This window comes from Typha latifolia, chromosome 9 (assembly GCF_019914945.1).
Source record: "Typha latifolia isolate L0001 chromosome 9, TyphaL0001v2, whole genome shotgun sequence".
Classification (NCBI taxonomy): Eukaryota; Viridiplantae; Streptophyta; class Magnoliopsida; order Poales; family Typhaceae; genus Typha; species Typha latifolia.
The window spans coordinates 11,457,967-11,474,673 of record NC_133094.1 but is presented as its reverse complement, the minus strand read 5'-3'; the positions used below and the strand labels follow the sequence as shown (position 1 = coordinate 11,474,673).

The 16,707-nt window shown below is 37.5% G+C and overlaps 5 protein-coding genes and 1 non-coding gene across 7 annotated transcripts; 2 read left to right on the top strand and 4 right to left on the bottom strand.

The window, feature by feature from the left end:
• Positions 1-1,158: 1,158 nt before the first annotated feature.
• LOC140794812 (uncharacterized) lies at positions 1,159-2,434 on the bottom strand. The gene has a single exon (XM_073147036.1). The coding sequence runs from the start codon at positions 2,265-2,267 to the stop codon at positions 1,539-1,541; it is 729 nt and encodes a 242-aa protein (XP_073003137.1). The 5' UTR covers positions 2,268-2,434; the 3' UTR covers positions 1,159-1,538.
• A 1,007-nt stretch (positions 2,435-3,441) lies between these two features.
• Positions 3,442-5,997, top strand: LOC140794810 (ribonuclease H2 subunit A). 2 transcript variants are annotated; one of them, XM_073147034.1, is made up of 8 exons: positions 3,442-3,644; positions 3,732-3,803; positions 4,665-4,788; positions 4,873-4,960; positions 5,059-5,196; positions 5,326-5,413; positions 5,487-5,607; positions 5,694-5,997. In XM_073147034.1, the coding sequence occupies exons 1-8, from the start codon at positions 3,563-3,565 to the stop codon at positions 5,869-5,871; spliced, it is 891 nt and encodes a 296-aa protein (XP_073003135.1). In that variant the 5' UTR covers positions 3,442-3,562; the 3' UTR covers positions 5,872-5,997. The 2 variants fall into 2 exon arrangements, with proteins under 2 accessions (XP_073003135.1, XP_073003136.1); XM_073147035.1 differs by having other exon boundaries at positions 3,456-3,644; positions 4,930-4,960.
• Positions 5,998-6,295: 298 nt separating this feature from the next.
• Positions 6,296-10,034, bottom strand: LOC140794813 (small ribosomal subunit protein uS11y). Its single transcript, XM_073147037.1, has 6 exons — positions 9,951-10,034; positions 9,482-9,604; positions 9,346-9,391; positions 7,812-7,897; positions 7,604-7,733; positions 6,296-6,583 (listed from the first exon to the last, which is right to left on the bottom strand). Exons 1-6 carry the CDS (start codon positions 9,951-9,953, stop codon positions 6,516-6,518), a joined length of 456 nt encoding a protein of 151 aa, XP_073003138.1. The 5' UTR covers positions 9,954-10,034; the 3' UTR covers positions 6,296-6,515.
• Positions 10,035-10,280: 246 nt separating this feature from the next.
• On the bottom strand, positions 10,281-10,360 carry TRNAL-UAG (transfer RNA leucine (anticodon UAG)). The gene has a single exon. It is a non-coding gene; the product is annotated as a tRNA-Leu (tRNA).
• Positions 10,361-10,631: 271 nt separating this feature from the next.
• Positions 10,632-13,369, bottom strand: LOC140795742 (protein ORANGE, chloroplastic-like). Its single transcript, XM_073148495.1, has 7 exons — positions 13,262-13,369; positions 12,986-13,099; positions 12,829-12,894; positions 11,862-11,938; positions 11,633-11,760; positions 11,211-11,347; positions 10,632-10,828 (listed from the first exon to the last, which is right to left on the bottom strand). Exons 1-7 carry the CDS (start codon positions 13,364-13,366, stop codon positions 10,751-10,753), a joined length of 705 nt encoding a protein of 234 aa, XP_073004596.1. The 5' UTR covers positions 13,367-13,369; the 3' UTR covers positions 10,632-10,750.
• Positions 13,370-15,703: 2,334 nt separating this feature from the next.
• Positions 15,704-16,566, top strand: LOC140795740 (uncharacterized). Its single transcript, XM_073148492.1, has one exon. The coding sequence runs from the start codon at positions 15,807-15,809 to the stop codon at positions 16,371-16,373; it is 567 nt and encodes a 188-aa protein (XP_073004593.1). The 5' UTR covers positions 15,704-15,806; the 3' UTR covers positions 16,374-16,566.
• Positions 16,567-16,707: the final 141 nt, after the last annotated feature.

The following is a 16,707-nucleotide window of genomic DNA, read 5'->3' as shown; positions in this document are numbered from 1 at the left end:
AATTCAAATTTTAGTGAGACATCATTATATTTTTATTTCTTTAAAAATAATAATAATAAAGCTACAAAAGAAATGAAAGTTTATAGGATGATGGCGCTACTTAAGTGGTCACCAATAAAGTCAATCAATCCAAAGATTCCACAAAGCTAAGACGAACCCCACATTTATTTTCAAAGATTTAAGAATCGTGAGACCCGGGAAAAGTCCAAATGTGTGCACACCTTGGTGTCGACAAAAAGGGAAGAATCACACACATCCCACGACGATGAGAAGCTTCACCCACCACGAAATCCAGTCCAAGTTCATCACTAGAGAGAAATCTAAGTCTCAAATGCAAAGTTGGGCAACTTTTTTTCGTCCACATCTGCACAAAGTATTGATAGCCTGATACTGAGGCTAGAAATCCTTATAAGCACTATAAAAGGTAGCGAACTTCACATTAGCTGCAAGTCCTTTTTAACATACAAAACTACAGCAGGAAAGGAGTGGCTGGTGCTCCAGTTGGGAGAATAAGGGACAAAACAGGAGCATTTTCTACTATCTAATAATAGTTTTTCTTTTCTTTCTTTTCACTTTGAAAATATCAACGTTCAAAAATTATATTCTTTTTTTTTTTTTTTAGTTACTCTGTTCGATTTGGTAGTATAGAAAAGATCCTCTTTCAGGGCATTGACAAAGATCTAAAATTATCCCATGGGGGCAAAACAAAACCTAGTAGCAATCTGCTGAAATATATTAACGAATAGAGAGAGAGAGAGAGAGAGAGAGAGAGAGAGAGAGAGGATCTGAGCATCGTAATCTCCTCTTGTGTAAAGTTTGAAACAATCCTCACACCCACTACCGGTTTGACTTTATGTTCTCATAGGCTTTTCTTTTCTTTTTGTTTTCCCTTCTCTAAAGAAGGTCAGGACCTCTGGATTCTTGTGAATCTCTCACGTGACAATGGAAAAAGAGTGACTGCCACCATGAGTGGCTAAGGACCCAAGTGTTGGGGAATCTTGAAACTTTGAACGGATCTTTTGCTCCCTAGAATCTTATTCATTTGCATAATTAGTTCAAAGCTATCATGATGGCCAAAAAAATATCTGATCTTATTTTCATTCTTCACTGCATTCAGATTAGTATAAACTTAGGCAATTGGAAAAGTACAATTCAATCTTTATCATCATATCATGAGATGACTATGAGAAAGTATAATTCAAATCAAACAATAAACTAGCATTATATTGCAATTATTCCTCACAGGATGTTAACAGATAACTGTAAAATTTTCCCATGTCAAGTCTGCAGATAAAACTTCTCCTATAAGATTGATTAAACCTCAGATTATTTTGCATTTCTTCTCTCAGGCAATAATAGATTTCATTTCTTCATTCTAATTCTTCTTAGAGAAGTCATTAAGAACCATCATAATTTCTTGCGATGCCTTGTTTGTCCATTTTTTTATATAGAAAAAAAAAATTCCTTTTTCTCCTCTCTCTTTGCACTTCTCCTCTTTTGGCAAACTATGGAAGCAATCATAGATGCATAAGTTGCAATCAAACCTCTTCCTTGTCTTGCTCCTCCCCCTCTTCCTCTTGTTCTTCCTCTCCTTCAGCAATATCCTCATCTGGGTGCATAAAGTGCAGCTTGAGCCTCCCATCTTCCCTTGAAGCATGCAAGAATTCTTGGCTTGGGATCCTTATCTCCCTCAAAACAAACCGACCACCTTCCCTATAAGACTTGAAGCACACCCACGGCTTCCCACTCCGCCCTATCGACGATATCGGCGGCGGAAACCCTTCGCCTCTCTTCGCCCTCACGTCGTAGTACCCCCTCCAATTCCTTCCATTCTCCACCTTATCCTTCTTCCCCTTCTGATCGACCCAGTCGTCGTCGCTCTCCTTCATCATGTCGTCGACGTCGTCGGAGCTCTCGGACCCGAGCCCCTCGGTGCACATCATCAACGACTCCGCGCTCTTGTGAGTAACAGGCGTTCCACCAGTAGCACTGCTCCTGTACTGCTCCTTCGGTGCGCCGAGGAGAGAATCCAACGAAGCGGTCTTGCTGTGTCGCGGTTTCATTTCCTCGAACATCTGGTCGGCGTCCGAGGGAGGCGTGTGTGAGCGCTCCTGGAAGTGGAGTTCACCGAAGAGCTCGGTGAAGGACGACGGATCCAAAGGCTTCTTGGGTTTGATTTGGTTCCATGCGGACAGAGATTCCATTAGAGTAGGGTTTTCCGGCAATGGAGTCTCAAACAAAGACCTCAAACTCCCACATGAAGCCATAGTAAGATTTGGAGATGGAGATGAGGAAGAAAAGTATGAATAGCGAGAGGGAGAGGGAGAGGGAGAGAGAGAGAGGAAGAGAAAGAGAGAGTCTTTAGATTCTTCTAAGGATGTGGAATAATAAGAGGGGAATAAGGATAGATTGACATGTGGATATTAGAGTCAGGGCCTCCTTTTTGCATGGCTTCCTCCAGTCTTTATAACAACCTTTGCACAAGAGGAGGCAGGGTTAGGGTTAGGAGCCCTCCACTTGGATAACTTGGATGGACATCAGATGGCTATCATGGATTCACAATGGACGGCTCTGATTATTTCCAATCTTACCCAAGGAAATAAAATAAAATAAATAAATAAATAAATTGGGATATGGATAAGGCTAAGGCTGAGGGCTGAGGGCTGAGGCTCACATATTACATATGAAGAGTTTTAATTTATGGATCTTGATAACTAGCTAGATTATATAATTTGATAGATCTTTTGACAAAGATTTGACAAGACTAGGAAAAGCTATAATGGAGATGTTGGATCCCCTTGGTAAGAGGCAACAACGACTAGATTGCAAATGATAGCCACCACCTAAATGTTTGTGCTCGTGATTTGCATGGATCAATCTGGACCTCATCCTCTCATTGGCCCTTATCACTGGATGAGAATTTGCAAGAGAAGAGAATATGCGCATGGCTGTACAAAGAATATGCTATCAACTATCATTATCAATCAAGCAGTAGCTTTATTAGCAGTCTCTCTCAAGAATAACAAGCAGCTGCTATCCCCATTGGAGGGATATGGAGATAGAAAGATGCAACATCTTTCTGGATAAACTATTTTGTTGCAGAAATTATCTTCAAGACGTTGGTGTAGAGGATAAGGAGTTGCAGACAGAGACCTAACTAAATCTTTGCTCTTCATTTCTGGGATTCCTTCCTTACAGCGTTAGGGGGGGCTTCAAACTCTTCTGGCTTTTGTTCATATTTTTTGTCCACCTGATGCAAAAAATTTCTAATGTCTCTTTGGAAGGAGAGTAATAGGGTAGATTATTATATTATTATTCTTAAAAAAATTAATATCAAAGTAATGCAGTTGACTTTTGGGCCACTATTGAGCTACTATTGGGCCACGGAATAAGGCCCATTATTAGACCTACAGGCTACAGGACACGCCGTTCACCGGCCACAATCCCCAATTCTGAAGCTTCCACTCATTTTCAATATAGAGATCAAATGGCGGGAAACTATCTAGGGTTTCTTCTGGCGTCGTTGGAGAAAGCGACGAGAGAGAGAGAATAATCGGAGGCGATGGGTTTTACTCCGCTGCCGAAATGGGCTTCCGAGCCATGCATCATGGGCATTGACGAAGCTGGAAGAGGCCCTGTTCTAGGTCTCCTTTCTATTGCGCTAAATTTGCTTCCTTTTTTTTTTTGTTACCTTTTTGATCTATGGATGCTTTATTTCGATGGGTTTTCAGGTCCCATGGTGTATGGCTGCTTGTATTGTGCTCTCTCCTATCAGGAGACCCTCGCCACCCTCAATTTTGCAGGTTTGATTTATTTTGAGGTGTCATGAATTCTTTCTCTTATGTTGATGCTGATTATTTAGATGCTCATATCTGGGCGATCACATCTGATATAGAGGTGGTTTGATTCATATAAGCTAACATTAGATTTGTTATCGACTTTAGGGTGTTTATTTATTGTCATTCTTGCGTGCTTGTTATCCTCAAACAAAATGTACGTGGGATAAGAAGTCCACCTAGCGAGGAATATATATATATATATATATATATATGCAGCTCTTCTACAATAGTTTGTCACCTTAACATTCTAGATTTAGGTTTTCATGGCAGATAATGCTTGCCAAAGCATTAAATGTTATTATGTACTTACAAAATCTTTTTGGTTTTTTCCTTCAACCGCTGTAGGAGTAACTTTTAGTTTCTCCCAAGACTGGATTGCAAAATTAACTTCTTTCAATTCCTGGTACCGAATGGGTAGTATGGATTTGATTGATATCTTTGTTTAAGCTGCACACCTCAAATTTATCTTGGAGGTTCTTGATATCTTTATTGATGTGATAATTAGTTGTTTATATAAGCAATATGCAAGAAAACTGCACAAAGATGGATTCTGAGCTACTTCAGCTTGTAGGCCCAATGTGACACATGCTAAAACTTTTTTGTTTTTTTGCATGAAATTTGAATGAAAAACTGTTGATAGACAAGGAGTAACTTGAATAATGAAGAAAGAAGATTTCCAGTGAACAAATTTCCCAAGAAACTTTTTTGCACTTCATGCATTGCTCTTCAGGGATTTTCTTTTTCTTTTTTTTCTGAAGAGCAGGTAGAGTATGATTGCTGGCAGATGCATATTATACTACTATCTTGATCTGTGGGTTTATACAGATTCAAAGACTTTGAAAGAGGAAAAGAGGGAGGAACTGTTTGAAAGTTTAAAAACTGATACTTCAATTGGATGGGAAGTTGATGTCATAGATCCAAGGGAACTGTCAGCAAAGATGCTAAAGAGGTAGATAATTAGCATTGTGATCTTGGTCAATCATTTAAAAGTTCTAGGATCTTTATAATAAGATCTTTTGTCACATAATGTCAGGACAAAAATAAATTTGAATGAAATATCTCACAACTCTGCTATGGGCCTTGTGAGCAGGGTTCTTGACATAGGAATTCTGTTAACAGAGGTAAATCTTTTGCATCATTATATCCGTAAGTCATCCGATTGAGCTGTTCCACATCAATCCTATCATGTATGACTTATTTTGGCTTTTTCCTAGTGAAGGTCTATGTGGATACTGTTGGAGATGCAGACAAGTATAGAATGAAACTAATTGAAAGATTTCCTGGTGTTAAGTTCGTGGTTGCAAAAAAAGCTGATAGCATCTATCCAGTTGTCAGTGGAGCAAGCATAGTTGCTAAAGTAATTATTTATTTGTGTTAGCAATTTTACAGGTTTTCTTTGTGTTAGTAATTTTAAATAGTTGCCAAACACAAAAGTCACCAAAGTTTTTGCTCCTAGTTTCCTCCATGTTGACCGTTGCAAATGCAGGTGACCAGAGACAGAGCCTTGCGTGATTGGATTCTTGACGAAACTGGCGAGAACATTCATAGGAACTTTGGATCTGGTTATCCAGGGGGTAAGCATAACTATTAATAGTTATTGTAGGTGAAAATGTCATCTAATGAGTTTATAATTTGAACTATGAGCAGATCCAGAGACCAAAGCATGGTTAGATGATCACAAGCATCCAGTGTTCGGTTTCCCAACTCTGGTTCGCTTCAGCTGGGGAACCTGCACGCCCTACTTGAAAGATTTTGTTGAAGTTATCTGGCAAGTCTCTTGGGATATCATCTATATTTCAATTTGTACAGCATTTTTCTTTTGTGCTGATCTACTTAAAATGATTTTGTGGTTAGGGAATCTGATAAAGTTGATGAAGATGGCTCCGGAAATGGCAACCGCAAGCGGCAATTGAAATTATCCAATGTTGGCTTTACTGGATACAAAAGGAAAAGCGAGGACATCGAATCCAGTGGCAAAGGTCGTTGCAAGTTCTTTCAGTCCCGCAAACTTGAGCAAATCGCAAAGTTCTAGTAAATGCTTTATTATTGATATCCTGTAATAATTATCGAGTTGAGTTGTACAAGCTATTTGACAAGAGTATAAAACTCATATCTCTCTACAATATCAAAGGAGGCAGTTAGCTCTTGCTTATATGAACTACTGGATACTTGCTCATCGATATCCCAAATATGTTTTGATTTTGGAACAAAGCTTATATTCAACACGCAGGACATTTTGAGTTCATAATACTGGCTCGTGGGATGGACAACAATTATAAAAGCACCCAGTAAATGATGTTTTGGGCAGCTACAAAATCGACTGAGTAAATGATGTTTTGAAATCCAGGCTATGTTAGACCAGTAAGCAAGCATAACATCTAAATGCTCAGCATTATAAACTTCTACCAATGCTAGTGCTTGATGCATTTTTGTTAGACATTCTCATTCTCACATAGTTGAAAAGCAAACACTACTTCAATCTAATAGGAGAACGTGACAGAACTATGACAAACAAGGAACAAGTACTCAAATTAAAGCAGAGGTTTTGATCAATAAGCTCAAATCCGTCAACCTGTATCAATGTTGACATCACTGATGATAACCTACATAATGGTTGCAACAACTGAAAAACTGCTCAATAGATATCGATGTGCCAACATAACAGCAATAGAGAAGTTACAGCCTCCTTCCTCTTCTTCCACCCTTTCTGCGGGTACTGTCTGTAGGGATTGGAGTCACATCCTCTGCACAATAAGAAAATTAATCAGTCACCAAATGGCAACCAACTATGATAACAAGCTGTTAAAAATTCTCAAAAAAGCGAGTTTGCAAGCCATCAACAGAAACATAATAAAGCTGTTCACAGTTAAGAGTTGTGAAAGTAGCAGAAGAAAAAGGCTTCAGTGACTGAGCACCTTACACTATATTTCTTAGACTTAGTGGCGAGTCTTCATCAGCTGATATACATGGTAGTTTTGATAGATAGATAGATAATGAGTAAAAACTGTATAGGCACTCAATCTGTTATATATTAAGAAGTATGGATGTAAAGTGCATAGTAAACATCCCAATAGATCATGAACAAGAATATATCACATTGAATAAATTATGATGGAAACTAATAATTGACTCGCTACAGCATTTTTATAAATTGCAAGGGTAAGGTAAAATGATAATTAAGAAGGATCACATAACACAAGATTATTAGTAAAAGATGCATTAGCATGTAATGATGCAAATAAATAGTGTTAATATAAGCACATCCAGTAGATCTTGCACAACAATGATCAGAATCCACGACGTGCTACTATCTATAAGAACATGGATATATGGCGGCATCTTGTAGAAAAAAGTAAATTACATATTCTAAGAAACTAACAGAAATATGTAAGAAGCCAAGTGCGCCCTTGAGAGCACAGATAGGTATACTTTTATGCACATCATGAAGTCAATACAACTACACAAATAAGAGAACTTAAAGAGTAAAATGAAAGACAATGAGTATCTATCATCAAATTGCGTAAGTTCTGATAGATCAGATTTACAAGCATTTTGGAGCTAAAATTAGTAATCACTTGTGATGCTAATCGCTTCCCTTGTATTGAAAATGGAATTTGCTCATGTGATGATTACTGGTGATCAGTGGTACATTATGGATAAAATGAGAGGTCGTTGATGGAGAGTATCTATCACCAAATTGCATAAGTTCTGATAGATCAGATTTACAGATCCTTGTATGACCCAATGGAAAGAAGAGAAATTACCTATGCGACCAATTCTCATCCCAGAACGAGCAAGTGCTCTCAGGGCAGATTGGGCACCAGGACCAGGTGTCTTGGTCTTATTCCCCCCAGTAGCTCGAAGCTTAATGTGCAGAGCAGTAATTCCAAGTTCCTGCAGAAAACAAGGAAAGGGTATTTACATATGGCATGAATACTGATGCCTCACAAAGCTCTAAATGCAGCAGCCTACCTTGCATCGCTGTGCAACATCCTGTGCTGCAAGCATGGCTGCATAAGGAGAAGACTCATCCCTGTCAGCTTTGACCTTCATGCCACCTGTAACAACATTAAGATATATATAAGACTTATGATATGGGAAGAATTAAAATAAAAGACAACCACAGAAAATAGTGGAACTACATTTGCATTTTGACTTTGACAGTTCACTAAAGTTACTTAACATATTATTCAGAAATACTTTTAAACCAATTTGTACGATTTGATACTTGCGATACTATATGGTGTCAAGAAAAAAATTCCAAGAAGGCTCAGAATCCAATTACAAGATAGTATATCCTTATATCTAAGTGATATATTACTCTTCCTCTCTTATACAAATGGCCTATAGAATTAGAAGAATATAGGCTACATAAGATATGAGGGCTCAGAATCTCACAAGTTATGTTGGGCTACATAAAATTAAAACTAGAAAAATACACATTGGCCTACAGCTATATACAGAGACTTTGTGTTAATGCCTACCAAAAAATCAGATAAAAATGATTTCAGATGCAGTATGGCACTTCAGAAAAGAATGACAACACCAGGAAAGATATACACAGCATGCTTATATTTGACTTAACAATAGAATAAGATGTGAAAGAATACTTAATTGTGGAAAAACAGCTAAGAGAGTAAAATCTGCAGAACAACAAGATCTGCAATTCAATTTATAATAGCTCTCTCTTCATACATATAATATGTTTAACTTGTTCTCTGCAAAAAGAAACTTGGAGATCCTCTGTAGTATCAGATAACAAAAATGCAAGTACAAAAGATGTAATATGACATTGTTTGGAAAATAAAAGACCTTAGGTGGAGTGAGTAGACCAAAAACGAATTTGTCATGTCTTCCTCTCGCATGATTAAGACATTACACACTTGCAGCAAAATATTTCCAAGTGAAAACTAGAGGTAAGGAGCACAATCTTGCCCTTGACATTTGGCATTCAAAACAAGAAATAAAAAGTGCCAGTGTAGTGATGCCCAAAATTATACAAAGAGAGGAAGAAAGGACCCAAAGAAGAACTCTTTAGTTCCTCAAAGTCAATATTGCATGGCTATGACTCAAAACACTTCCATGTGACTAAGAAAGATGATCTTAAGGGCCATGCTTAAGAGAAGAAAATAAATCATTTTCAAGACTGCTACTAAGAAAGAGAATCATAGACCACCTTAATATAAAAATAATTATTTCTATACCTAGAATTGTTACAGCCAGTTACCTGACTACACCCTCTCAAAACAAAAGACAGTATCACTTGGTATTGATGTATTTTTCACCAAAAAAAAAACTCTGAATTAGAGCATTTGTTAAATCAACATCAAACGCCTTCCTAAGTTATTCTCTCTGAATCTGGCAGCCTTAAAAAGCATGTGTAGCCCTTATGCTATTTGAGGCTTAAGTTGAAAAAAATTAACAAAGCAAAATTGGCACATTTATTCAATCGATAAAAAATCAAAACTCTGAAGCACGAAATTAGTTACAAAGTAGAAGAATATACCAGTAATGCGAACAAGTGTTTCCCTCCCAGACAGATCAGTAACATGCTGCCGTCAAAATAATACCCAGTCAACCATAACTACACCATGGAACAACTACTTGTGGATTGATAGCGTAAACAATTAATATTTACTTACAATAAATGTATCATTGAACGACGCAAAGATATGGGCAACGCCGAAAACATTTTCTCCTTCACGTACAGTGGGACCAAGAGTCACATTCTCCTCTTTGGGCTCCCTCGTCTTCTTTCTTCCAGACTGCGAATCCAATTATTACATCAACTACAAAGCTCGCATTGCTACGCAAGTAATCATACAATTTTTCTTCCAGACTTGAGTTTTAAAACTCCAAATCTCAAATTTTAGACCAAAAATATATCCAACACTCTCGCTCGCAAGATTACAGGAGAAAAAAAAAATCAACTTGCCAGTGTCGAAAAGGAACGATCGAGAAACAAATCATGTGTAACTCTACCTAAATTTGAAAAAAACAGAAGAAATTCTTCGGAATCAAAAGGTAACCATTCTTAACGACAATGCGAGCAAAAAATCTTAGAGTAAGAACGGATAGAAGTATCCTAGATCGAGATGTCGAATCTCTTACCATGATGGAATTGGCACCGGGGCGGATAGCAGCGAGAAGACTAGGGTTTCGGCGGAGAGTAACAAGAAAGAAAACCCTGGTATAGCTTTGGTCGCCCTAATCGGTTTTTATATAGGACGATTTAATGGGCTGGGCCCAATTTGTAATTAGTTAGGCGTAGGCCCAATTGAATGAAACCCAATAAATCAGTTTAAATTTTAAGTAGGGTTCTTTTTTCTTTTTAAATTTCTAAGGAAAAACACAAACAATGTTGTAGTTCATTTCCTTTTAATTCAAATATTGTTGAAAAAAGGGACAAAAATGTAAAGTTTCAACAATTAAAAAAGAAATTGACAGCTGTGGGATTTGAACCCACGCCCTTTCGGACCAGAGCCTAAATCTGGCGCCTTAGACCACTCGGCCAAACTGTCGACTATATGATTTAAGAGTAGACTAATTAATTCTAATAATAAATTTTAATAAATTTTGAACACACTCAACAAAACTCAATTCATACAACACTGTTATGGACTAAAAAGAATCTAAACCAAGGTATCAAACACAACTAAACTTTCAGGATTGGATGTACTTCTGGTGCCCTTATGGCTTATGCTCCTGACGAATTGAGCATCTTCTCAAATCTAAAATTTGCAAGCATTAGCACTGCCTCTTGGAAAAACTCAGCTCGCTGCAACTGTTCGGATTACTCATTATTCAGCAAAAGGGAGGAAAATATAACACCAAGAAAGGATATTAATGGCAGTACACCCAATGTCAACAACATATAAGAATAACAACTTAGGAAGACCTCTTATATTGCTTTAATCAAATGGTTCTATACGTGGATCATGTTCGCTTGCCATAGCCATTCTCGTGCACATGCATGTTGGGCACATCACCTAAGTAAGAATATCACATTGTAAGAAGCAGCTTATGAAGCGATACAATACTCCATAAACTACATATTTGTGTCAATTAACTAATCAGAGCATTTGCAAATGGTTAAAACATGTATATCCATACAAATATGCAATAAAATGCTCAAGGTATTAGTATAAAATTTGTCACAGGAAAAACATCTTTATTTGTCTTAAACTGAATAGCTGAATTCGATGCTCACTTTCAACCAATCACCTAAGATCTCATAAGTTGTGCTCCCAATAAACATGTAGATCAGTGAAGATCATGAATCATGAACCCTCAATTTTCAGATGTAGAGTGCAAAATCGATCAGCGTTCACTGGCGTACAGCACATTATAGTCTGTAAACTTAATGCATACCTTTTCAGCCCCTGAGCAATTTGGACGCCTTTGAGTTGTAGGAGGTAGCAGAGGATGATCAGAGCAACCAAAAATTGAAATTGGTTCAATGCTCAAAACCACGCCACTAGCAGAACATCGAGCACAGGCCAAATATCCTGCAATTATAAAAAATGTGGTTAGATCTCTACAAAGAAGGGCAAGAATTCTCACTGTGAACAATGGAAAAAAAAAGGGAGTTGAAGATTGTTGATGTCAATAAATAGTTCTGCTCTGTTGCTGATTTACTTTCTGTATGCTAATCATGAGGGCTAAATACTACATTAAGCAGAAGAGACGGCATGATTAGATGAGCTAATGGGTAGCAATATAGCATGGTTTTCTAACCTGCACTTCCGGTCCATGAATATGAAAAGCTTTTCAACAAATAAAAAAATGCCTACCAGTACCATGCCAATATTTGCATCTTTTCTTTTCTTGCTGCTGAACATTGTTGACTTCAATCAACATTAAGGTTGATATAACACCAACGGCTCCACCTGAAAAGGAGGCCACAATGGGGTCGACCTGACTGAATCAAGGCCCAAGACAGTAAAATTTAGAACTCTTATTTTAAAACTTCTACTGCATAATCGTGTAGTACTTAAGGCCATGGATTCACAGAAATATTACCTTAATTGAAGAGGTAAGTGCATATTCCAGATGAAGTCGCTGTAGGATGTACCACCCAATCCTAATTTGAGTTCAAGCTGTTTCAAAGAAGCTTGACGATCTTTAGATACCATCTAGTGCCGCACGAATAGGTTGATAATAAGTTCAATAAGAAAAACTATGCATTCTTCATCAATTGTGTGGATTGAACATCAAAATTCATTAGCCATATCATCAAAAGATCTGATTGAAGGCTAGATATCAGTTGTACACGTGTCCTAACCAAAGAACGTCATGTTCAATGAGTTCTAAAAGCTGCTATGTCAAGTGGGACTTACTCAAATGATAGTTATTTTTCCTTAACAAAGGAGGTTGTTACTGTCTTAAATCAAAGACGGAATAGTTGAGCAAAACGTGGATGTTGTAAGGAAGGCTTTAGAGGGCTTGAATTGACATGGGACATTTTAGATAATACTTGGTAGCTATTATATACAAAACTAAAAAGAAGGAAAGAATTCATAAAAATAACAATGAAGAAAATTACAAATAATTTATGAACTTTGGGCACAACAAATTACACCAGAAGAAGGTATTTTTGGTAAAATGACAAACTTGATAAGGATCTTAATTCTTAAGTTATATCCTAATTCTTTCTGGAGAATAACAGGCAACTGACAGAACTGAGATTGATATAGACAAGACATATTTGAAGATGCAGTGCTATCAGTAATATGCAGATTTTTTTCAGTAGATATTTCATGCATCCATATACAAAACTTTTTATACATGACACTACTATTTCTATTTCCTGGAATGTTGTAGAAAAATCAATGAAGAGTTGAGCTTGAACTATATCCGTTCACAGGATAATATAACCTTGTTCACTGGATTGAACTATAGTAATACTTCAGTGCCCATGCTAGTAAAAAAAAGCACATAAAGCACATAAAAAAGAAGAAGAAAGGAGAGGGATAAAATGTCAGCTTACTGTTGGAGCTAGTAGGCCTCCAAAGGAGAATGATGTAAGGTACAGTTGCTTCAGTGTTTTGGTTGTCTGGTTCATCAACAAACAAAATCAATTAGAACAAGTAGCGTATTCAAATTTAACAACACCATGTATTTGCAATAGAAGGTTCAACAATCACCACATGGGGGAGAAATGGAATAGTTGATGGAATATCAAGCAACTCATTTTCATCACTGCTCTCCTCAGTACATTCTTCATTTCTAATGCGTTGTTGTATCTGTAGTCTCCTAACCTGTAAAAGATTAAGATACATGACATTAACATAGTTTCTACTATGTGCCACTAGGAGTCATTCAAATGTAAAGTTATTCATGTTCAAACACATAATTCAACTAGCAAATTCCAAACAAAGCTATGTAAAAGCCACATTCAATATTTAATGCTCATCAATCACCTCTTCCATTAGAAGGAAAATCTTATTTCGTCGGCTTCTGATGTTTTCTTGAATTTCTTGCAGCTGCATCTGAACAAAATCCTGGACTGTCTCTGGGCCTTCCATGATGCAAAAGCTGTGACGAGGAAGCAGTACATAAGCACATAGTTTAGTAATTTCCTTTTCCTAAAATTTCCATCAACAAACTTTCTGTGAAACATATATGCTAAAATATCCTTTGCTGAGTTTGTTTCTAGCATAAAAACTATTGTCAAAAATCCAGTAAAATCTCCTTTTCTCATTCCTTATAGATGATAAACGCATTTGTTGCTGATATGCGTTTGCCCATGAGCTGGTTTTCATTAATCTCGATTGCATTAGTGGTCTGTGGTCACGAACTAATTCCACTTCTAGCATGCACCAAAGAGCTGTCTACTTGCCTACATATGGTCCTCGGTTGTCTGTGCGCAGAATTGAAGGCAATGTTGTTTGCATATGCAAAAGCTGTAATGATGGTGCAGTACAAGAGCACATAATTCACTAATTCAGTAACTTTCTTTTTCTAAATAGGTTTCTTGTGAAAAAGTGTTGAAATATCCTTCTCAGTAAGCTTCTAGCGGAACACTAATATCAAACTCCAATAAAATCTCTTTCCTTTTCTTTCTTTATAGATGATAATAATATTTGTTGCTGGTAAGCAATTACCTATAGTGGAAGATTAATATTAAAAAAAAACTTGGAACTTTTCCCATCAGAATTGCTGGACAGTAAGCCTCAGAATTGGAGAAGAAGCGGAAACCAAGCCAGCAAAAGGACATACCAAGCATCGAGAACAGTTACAAAATCTCGAGTTGTTGTTATCAACAGCATGGTTCAAATCGTCTCGCATGGAACATCCCACGGGCCGCAAGCGAGTGTGAGAATGCCACGCAGCTCGCCATATTAGGGTTCTGTTGGTATGAGAAAAAGACTTCGAAATGGGAACAATAGAAGCGAGGAACGCCGAAGAAGGAGAAGCAGCCATCGTCCTCAGTCCTCACTCATCTCCCACCAAACCACTGTAAAGAAGGTGTCAAGGGTCGTTACCGAATCCGGAGGGAGAATCCGCAACCGGAGGAGCCGACACATTTCGGTCCTGAAAAGCATACCGGGTTAGCTAGTGGGGATCCGACCCGCATTTATTCAGTAGATGGGCCAATTATCGGATCGGACTCTGGATTAATAATTTGATAAACTAAGGGTATTTATACAATATTTGTTAAACTATGGATGTTTAGGTTGCAAATAATACTTGGTCTATTGTCTACCCATTATATTGGACGTTGTTGTTATTTGTTATTGTTAGTGTTATTAATATTATTGACTATTTAATAGCACATTGATAATTTTCTATAAAATAATGCAATGATCTAAATTCCAAAATAAATCAGGTGAATCCTCCCTCAAACATGGACTCACGTCGGACGTTCACGTGGCATATACCATCTTTAAATAAAGATAACACGCCATTTAGAAATTGTTTGATAATTTCGCCATTAATTTTAATAATATTATTTCAGAGTAGATTAATTTTAATATCATCGATCTTTACCTGTTAAACTAGATGAAGGAATACTTTAATTTAAATTTTATATCAAAATTTAAAGTAATGATAACACTAAATATTTCATTTCATTAAACTCACATATAAAATGAGGTTAAAAAAAAGTGTATCTTAATGGTGTTTTAAGCTAACAACGTTGGTAACAAAAGATTAGTGGGTATAGCCATATTCGATTTTTACACTACAAGTGAAAATTTATTAAGAAAATTTGTATATAACATTATAAAGATTTACACTCTACATTTTCACTATTTACAAATCAAGCCATCTGATTTAGTTAATATTTGTGAAAAAAAACACCTTGTGTTAGAACACCGTAAGAATATTTCGTTAAGTTGAGATATTTTATTTTTAAAATAACTAAAATATTCTTATTTTTTAAAATAACTAAAATTCTCTTAGTATGACTTGGTTAAGGATATTTTTATAATTTTTTCAATTTAGTTAATTAACTTAGAAATTTTGTTAACTTTAACTAACTTATATCAGAGTCTTTTTTTATATATATTTATTAAATTATAAGACTTAATTTATAAATAGTGAAAATATACTGTGTAAACTACAATTTCTTTAATAGACCGTTATATTCAAATTTAAAAAAAAAAATATTAATGCCTAGAAAACTGGTTCGATGCTATTTTTAGTTTATTAATTTTTACAATACATCCTAAACTCTATTTGGATATATTAATATTTGATTGGATAAATATATGATTTGGAAATGACGATTTTAACCCCCATAGCTTTAGCGCGGGCCCGCATGTCGTCCTGCGGCTCCGACTCCTCTCCTCTCCTCTTTATTTAATGCCCCCCCCCCATTTCCTCAATCCCGTCTCAATTCATCCCCCCCCCCCCCCGTCTCTCTCTCTCTCTCTCTCTCTCTCTCTCTCTCTCTCTCTCTCTAATGCTCGAGCTCCACCATATCACCGGACCTCCACCGCTCCCCTGAAACTACCCCCGCCCATGGAAACCCTCCGCCGCCGTAGTCTCCCCTTCTCCGACCGCCTCCTCGCCCTCTTCTCCCCACCTATGCCCTCCACCGGAGTCGGCTACGAGCTCAACGAGGACGACGTCTTCTTCGCGGGATTTGGGCCAATCTCGCCGAGAACCGACCCGATCACTCTCCCCTGCCTCCAAGGTCGCGCCTTCGGCATCCTCGCCGCCCTATCGGACGACGCCGGCAATGGCGACGCGAAAGCCACCGTCTTCGCCACCTCCTCCACACGCGCGATCCCGGTGAGCATCTCGAAGCCGAAGCCGGCGGTGTACCAGAACTCGGCGCCTATCAGTATCCCCGCTTGGAGAAGGACAGCGAAAGTCGGCGACGGCGCCAGCTACAAGGAGGAAGAGGAAGAAGAAGAAGAGGAGGAGGAGGGGGAGATGGTGCCGCCTCATTTGATGGTGGCGAGGGCTTCGTCCCCGATGACGGTTTCGTTCTCGGTGTTGGAAGGGGTCGGCAGGACTCTCAAAGGGAGGGATCTGAGAAGGGTTCGAAATGCAGTGTTGCAAAAGACGGGCTTCCTCGATTGATACTTTTGAGTGAAGTGGGTTTTGATTTGGTAAAAAATTTTGCCTTTTTATTTCTTCTTTTGTTATCTTATCTGTGAGTGTGTGTGTGTGTGTGTGTGTGTGTGTGAGAGAGAGAGAGAGATAACTAGATAAAGAGTATATCAGAGGATGTTTTGATGGTTTTATAGGAATAAATTTATATATTATGCTTCAATCTTAATATTTTTATACCATTTAGATATATAATTTTTGTAAAAATAGTAGAAATCTTGGGAGTGAAACAGTAATGAGTTTAGAAGGTAGTTCTTTTGACGTTGTTTCTTTCTGTCTTAGATTCTTAATAAGGTAAGGAAGT

Excerpts from the sequence above, each read along its gene's own strand:
- LOC140794812 (XM_073147036.1), bottom strand. The coding sequence starts at position 2,267 with ATGGCTTCATGTGGGAGTTTGAGGTCTTTGTTTGAGACTCCATTGCCG.
- LOC140794810 (XM_073147034.1), top strand. The coding sequence starts at position 3,563 with ATGGGTTTTACTCCGCTGCCGAAATGGGCTTCCGAGCCATGCATCATG. Across the intron at positions 3,645-3,731 it reads TGGAAGAGGCCCTGTTCTAG|GTCCCATGGTGTATGGCTGC; the intron begins GTCTCCTTTCTA and ends ATGGGTTTTCAG. Across the intron at positions 4,789-4,872 it reads TCAGCAAAGATGCTAAAGAG|GACAAAAATAAATTTGAATG; the intron begins GTAGATAATTAG and ends ACATAATGTCAG.
- LOC140794813 (XM_073147037.1), bottom strand. Across the intron at positions 9,392-9,481 it reads CGTTCAATGATACATTTATT|CATGTTACTGATCTGTCTGG; the intron begins GTAAGTAAATAT and ends TTTTGACGGCAG. Across the intron at positions 7,734-7,811 it reads ATGTTGCACAGCGATGCAAG|GAACTTGGAATTACTGCTCT; the intron begins GTAGGCTGCTGC and ends TGTTTTCTGCAG.
- LOC140795742 (XM_073148495.1), bottom strand. The coding sequence starts at position 13,366 with ATGGAAGGCCCAGAGACAGTCCAGGATTTTGTTCAGATGCAGCTGCAA. Across the intron at positions 12,895-12,985 it reads TTCCATTTCTCCCCCATGTG|ACAACCAAAACACTGAAGCA; the intron begins GTGATTGTTGAA and ends TTGATGAACCAG. Across the intron at positions 10,829-11,210 it reads ATTGCTCAGGGGCTGAAAAG|GTGATGTGCCCAACATGCAT; the intron begins GTATGCATTAAG and ends ATTCTTACTTAG.
- LOC140795740 (XM_073148492.1), top strand. The coding sequence starts at position 15,807 with ATGGAAACCCTCCGCCGCCGTAGTCTCCCCTTCTCCGACCGCCTCCTC.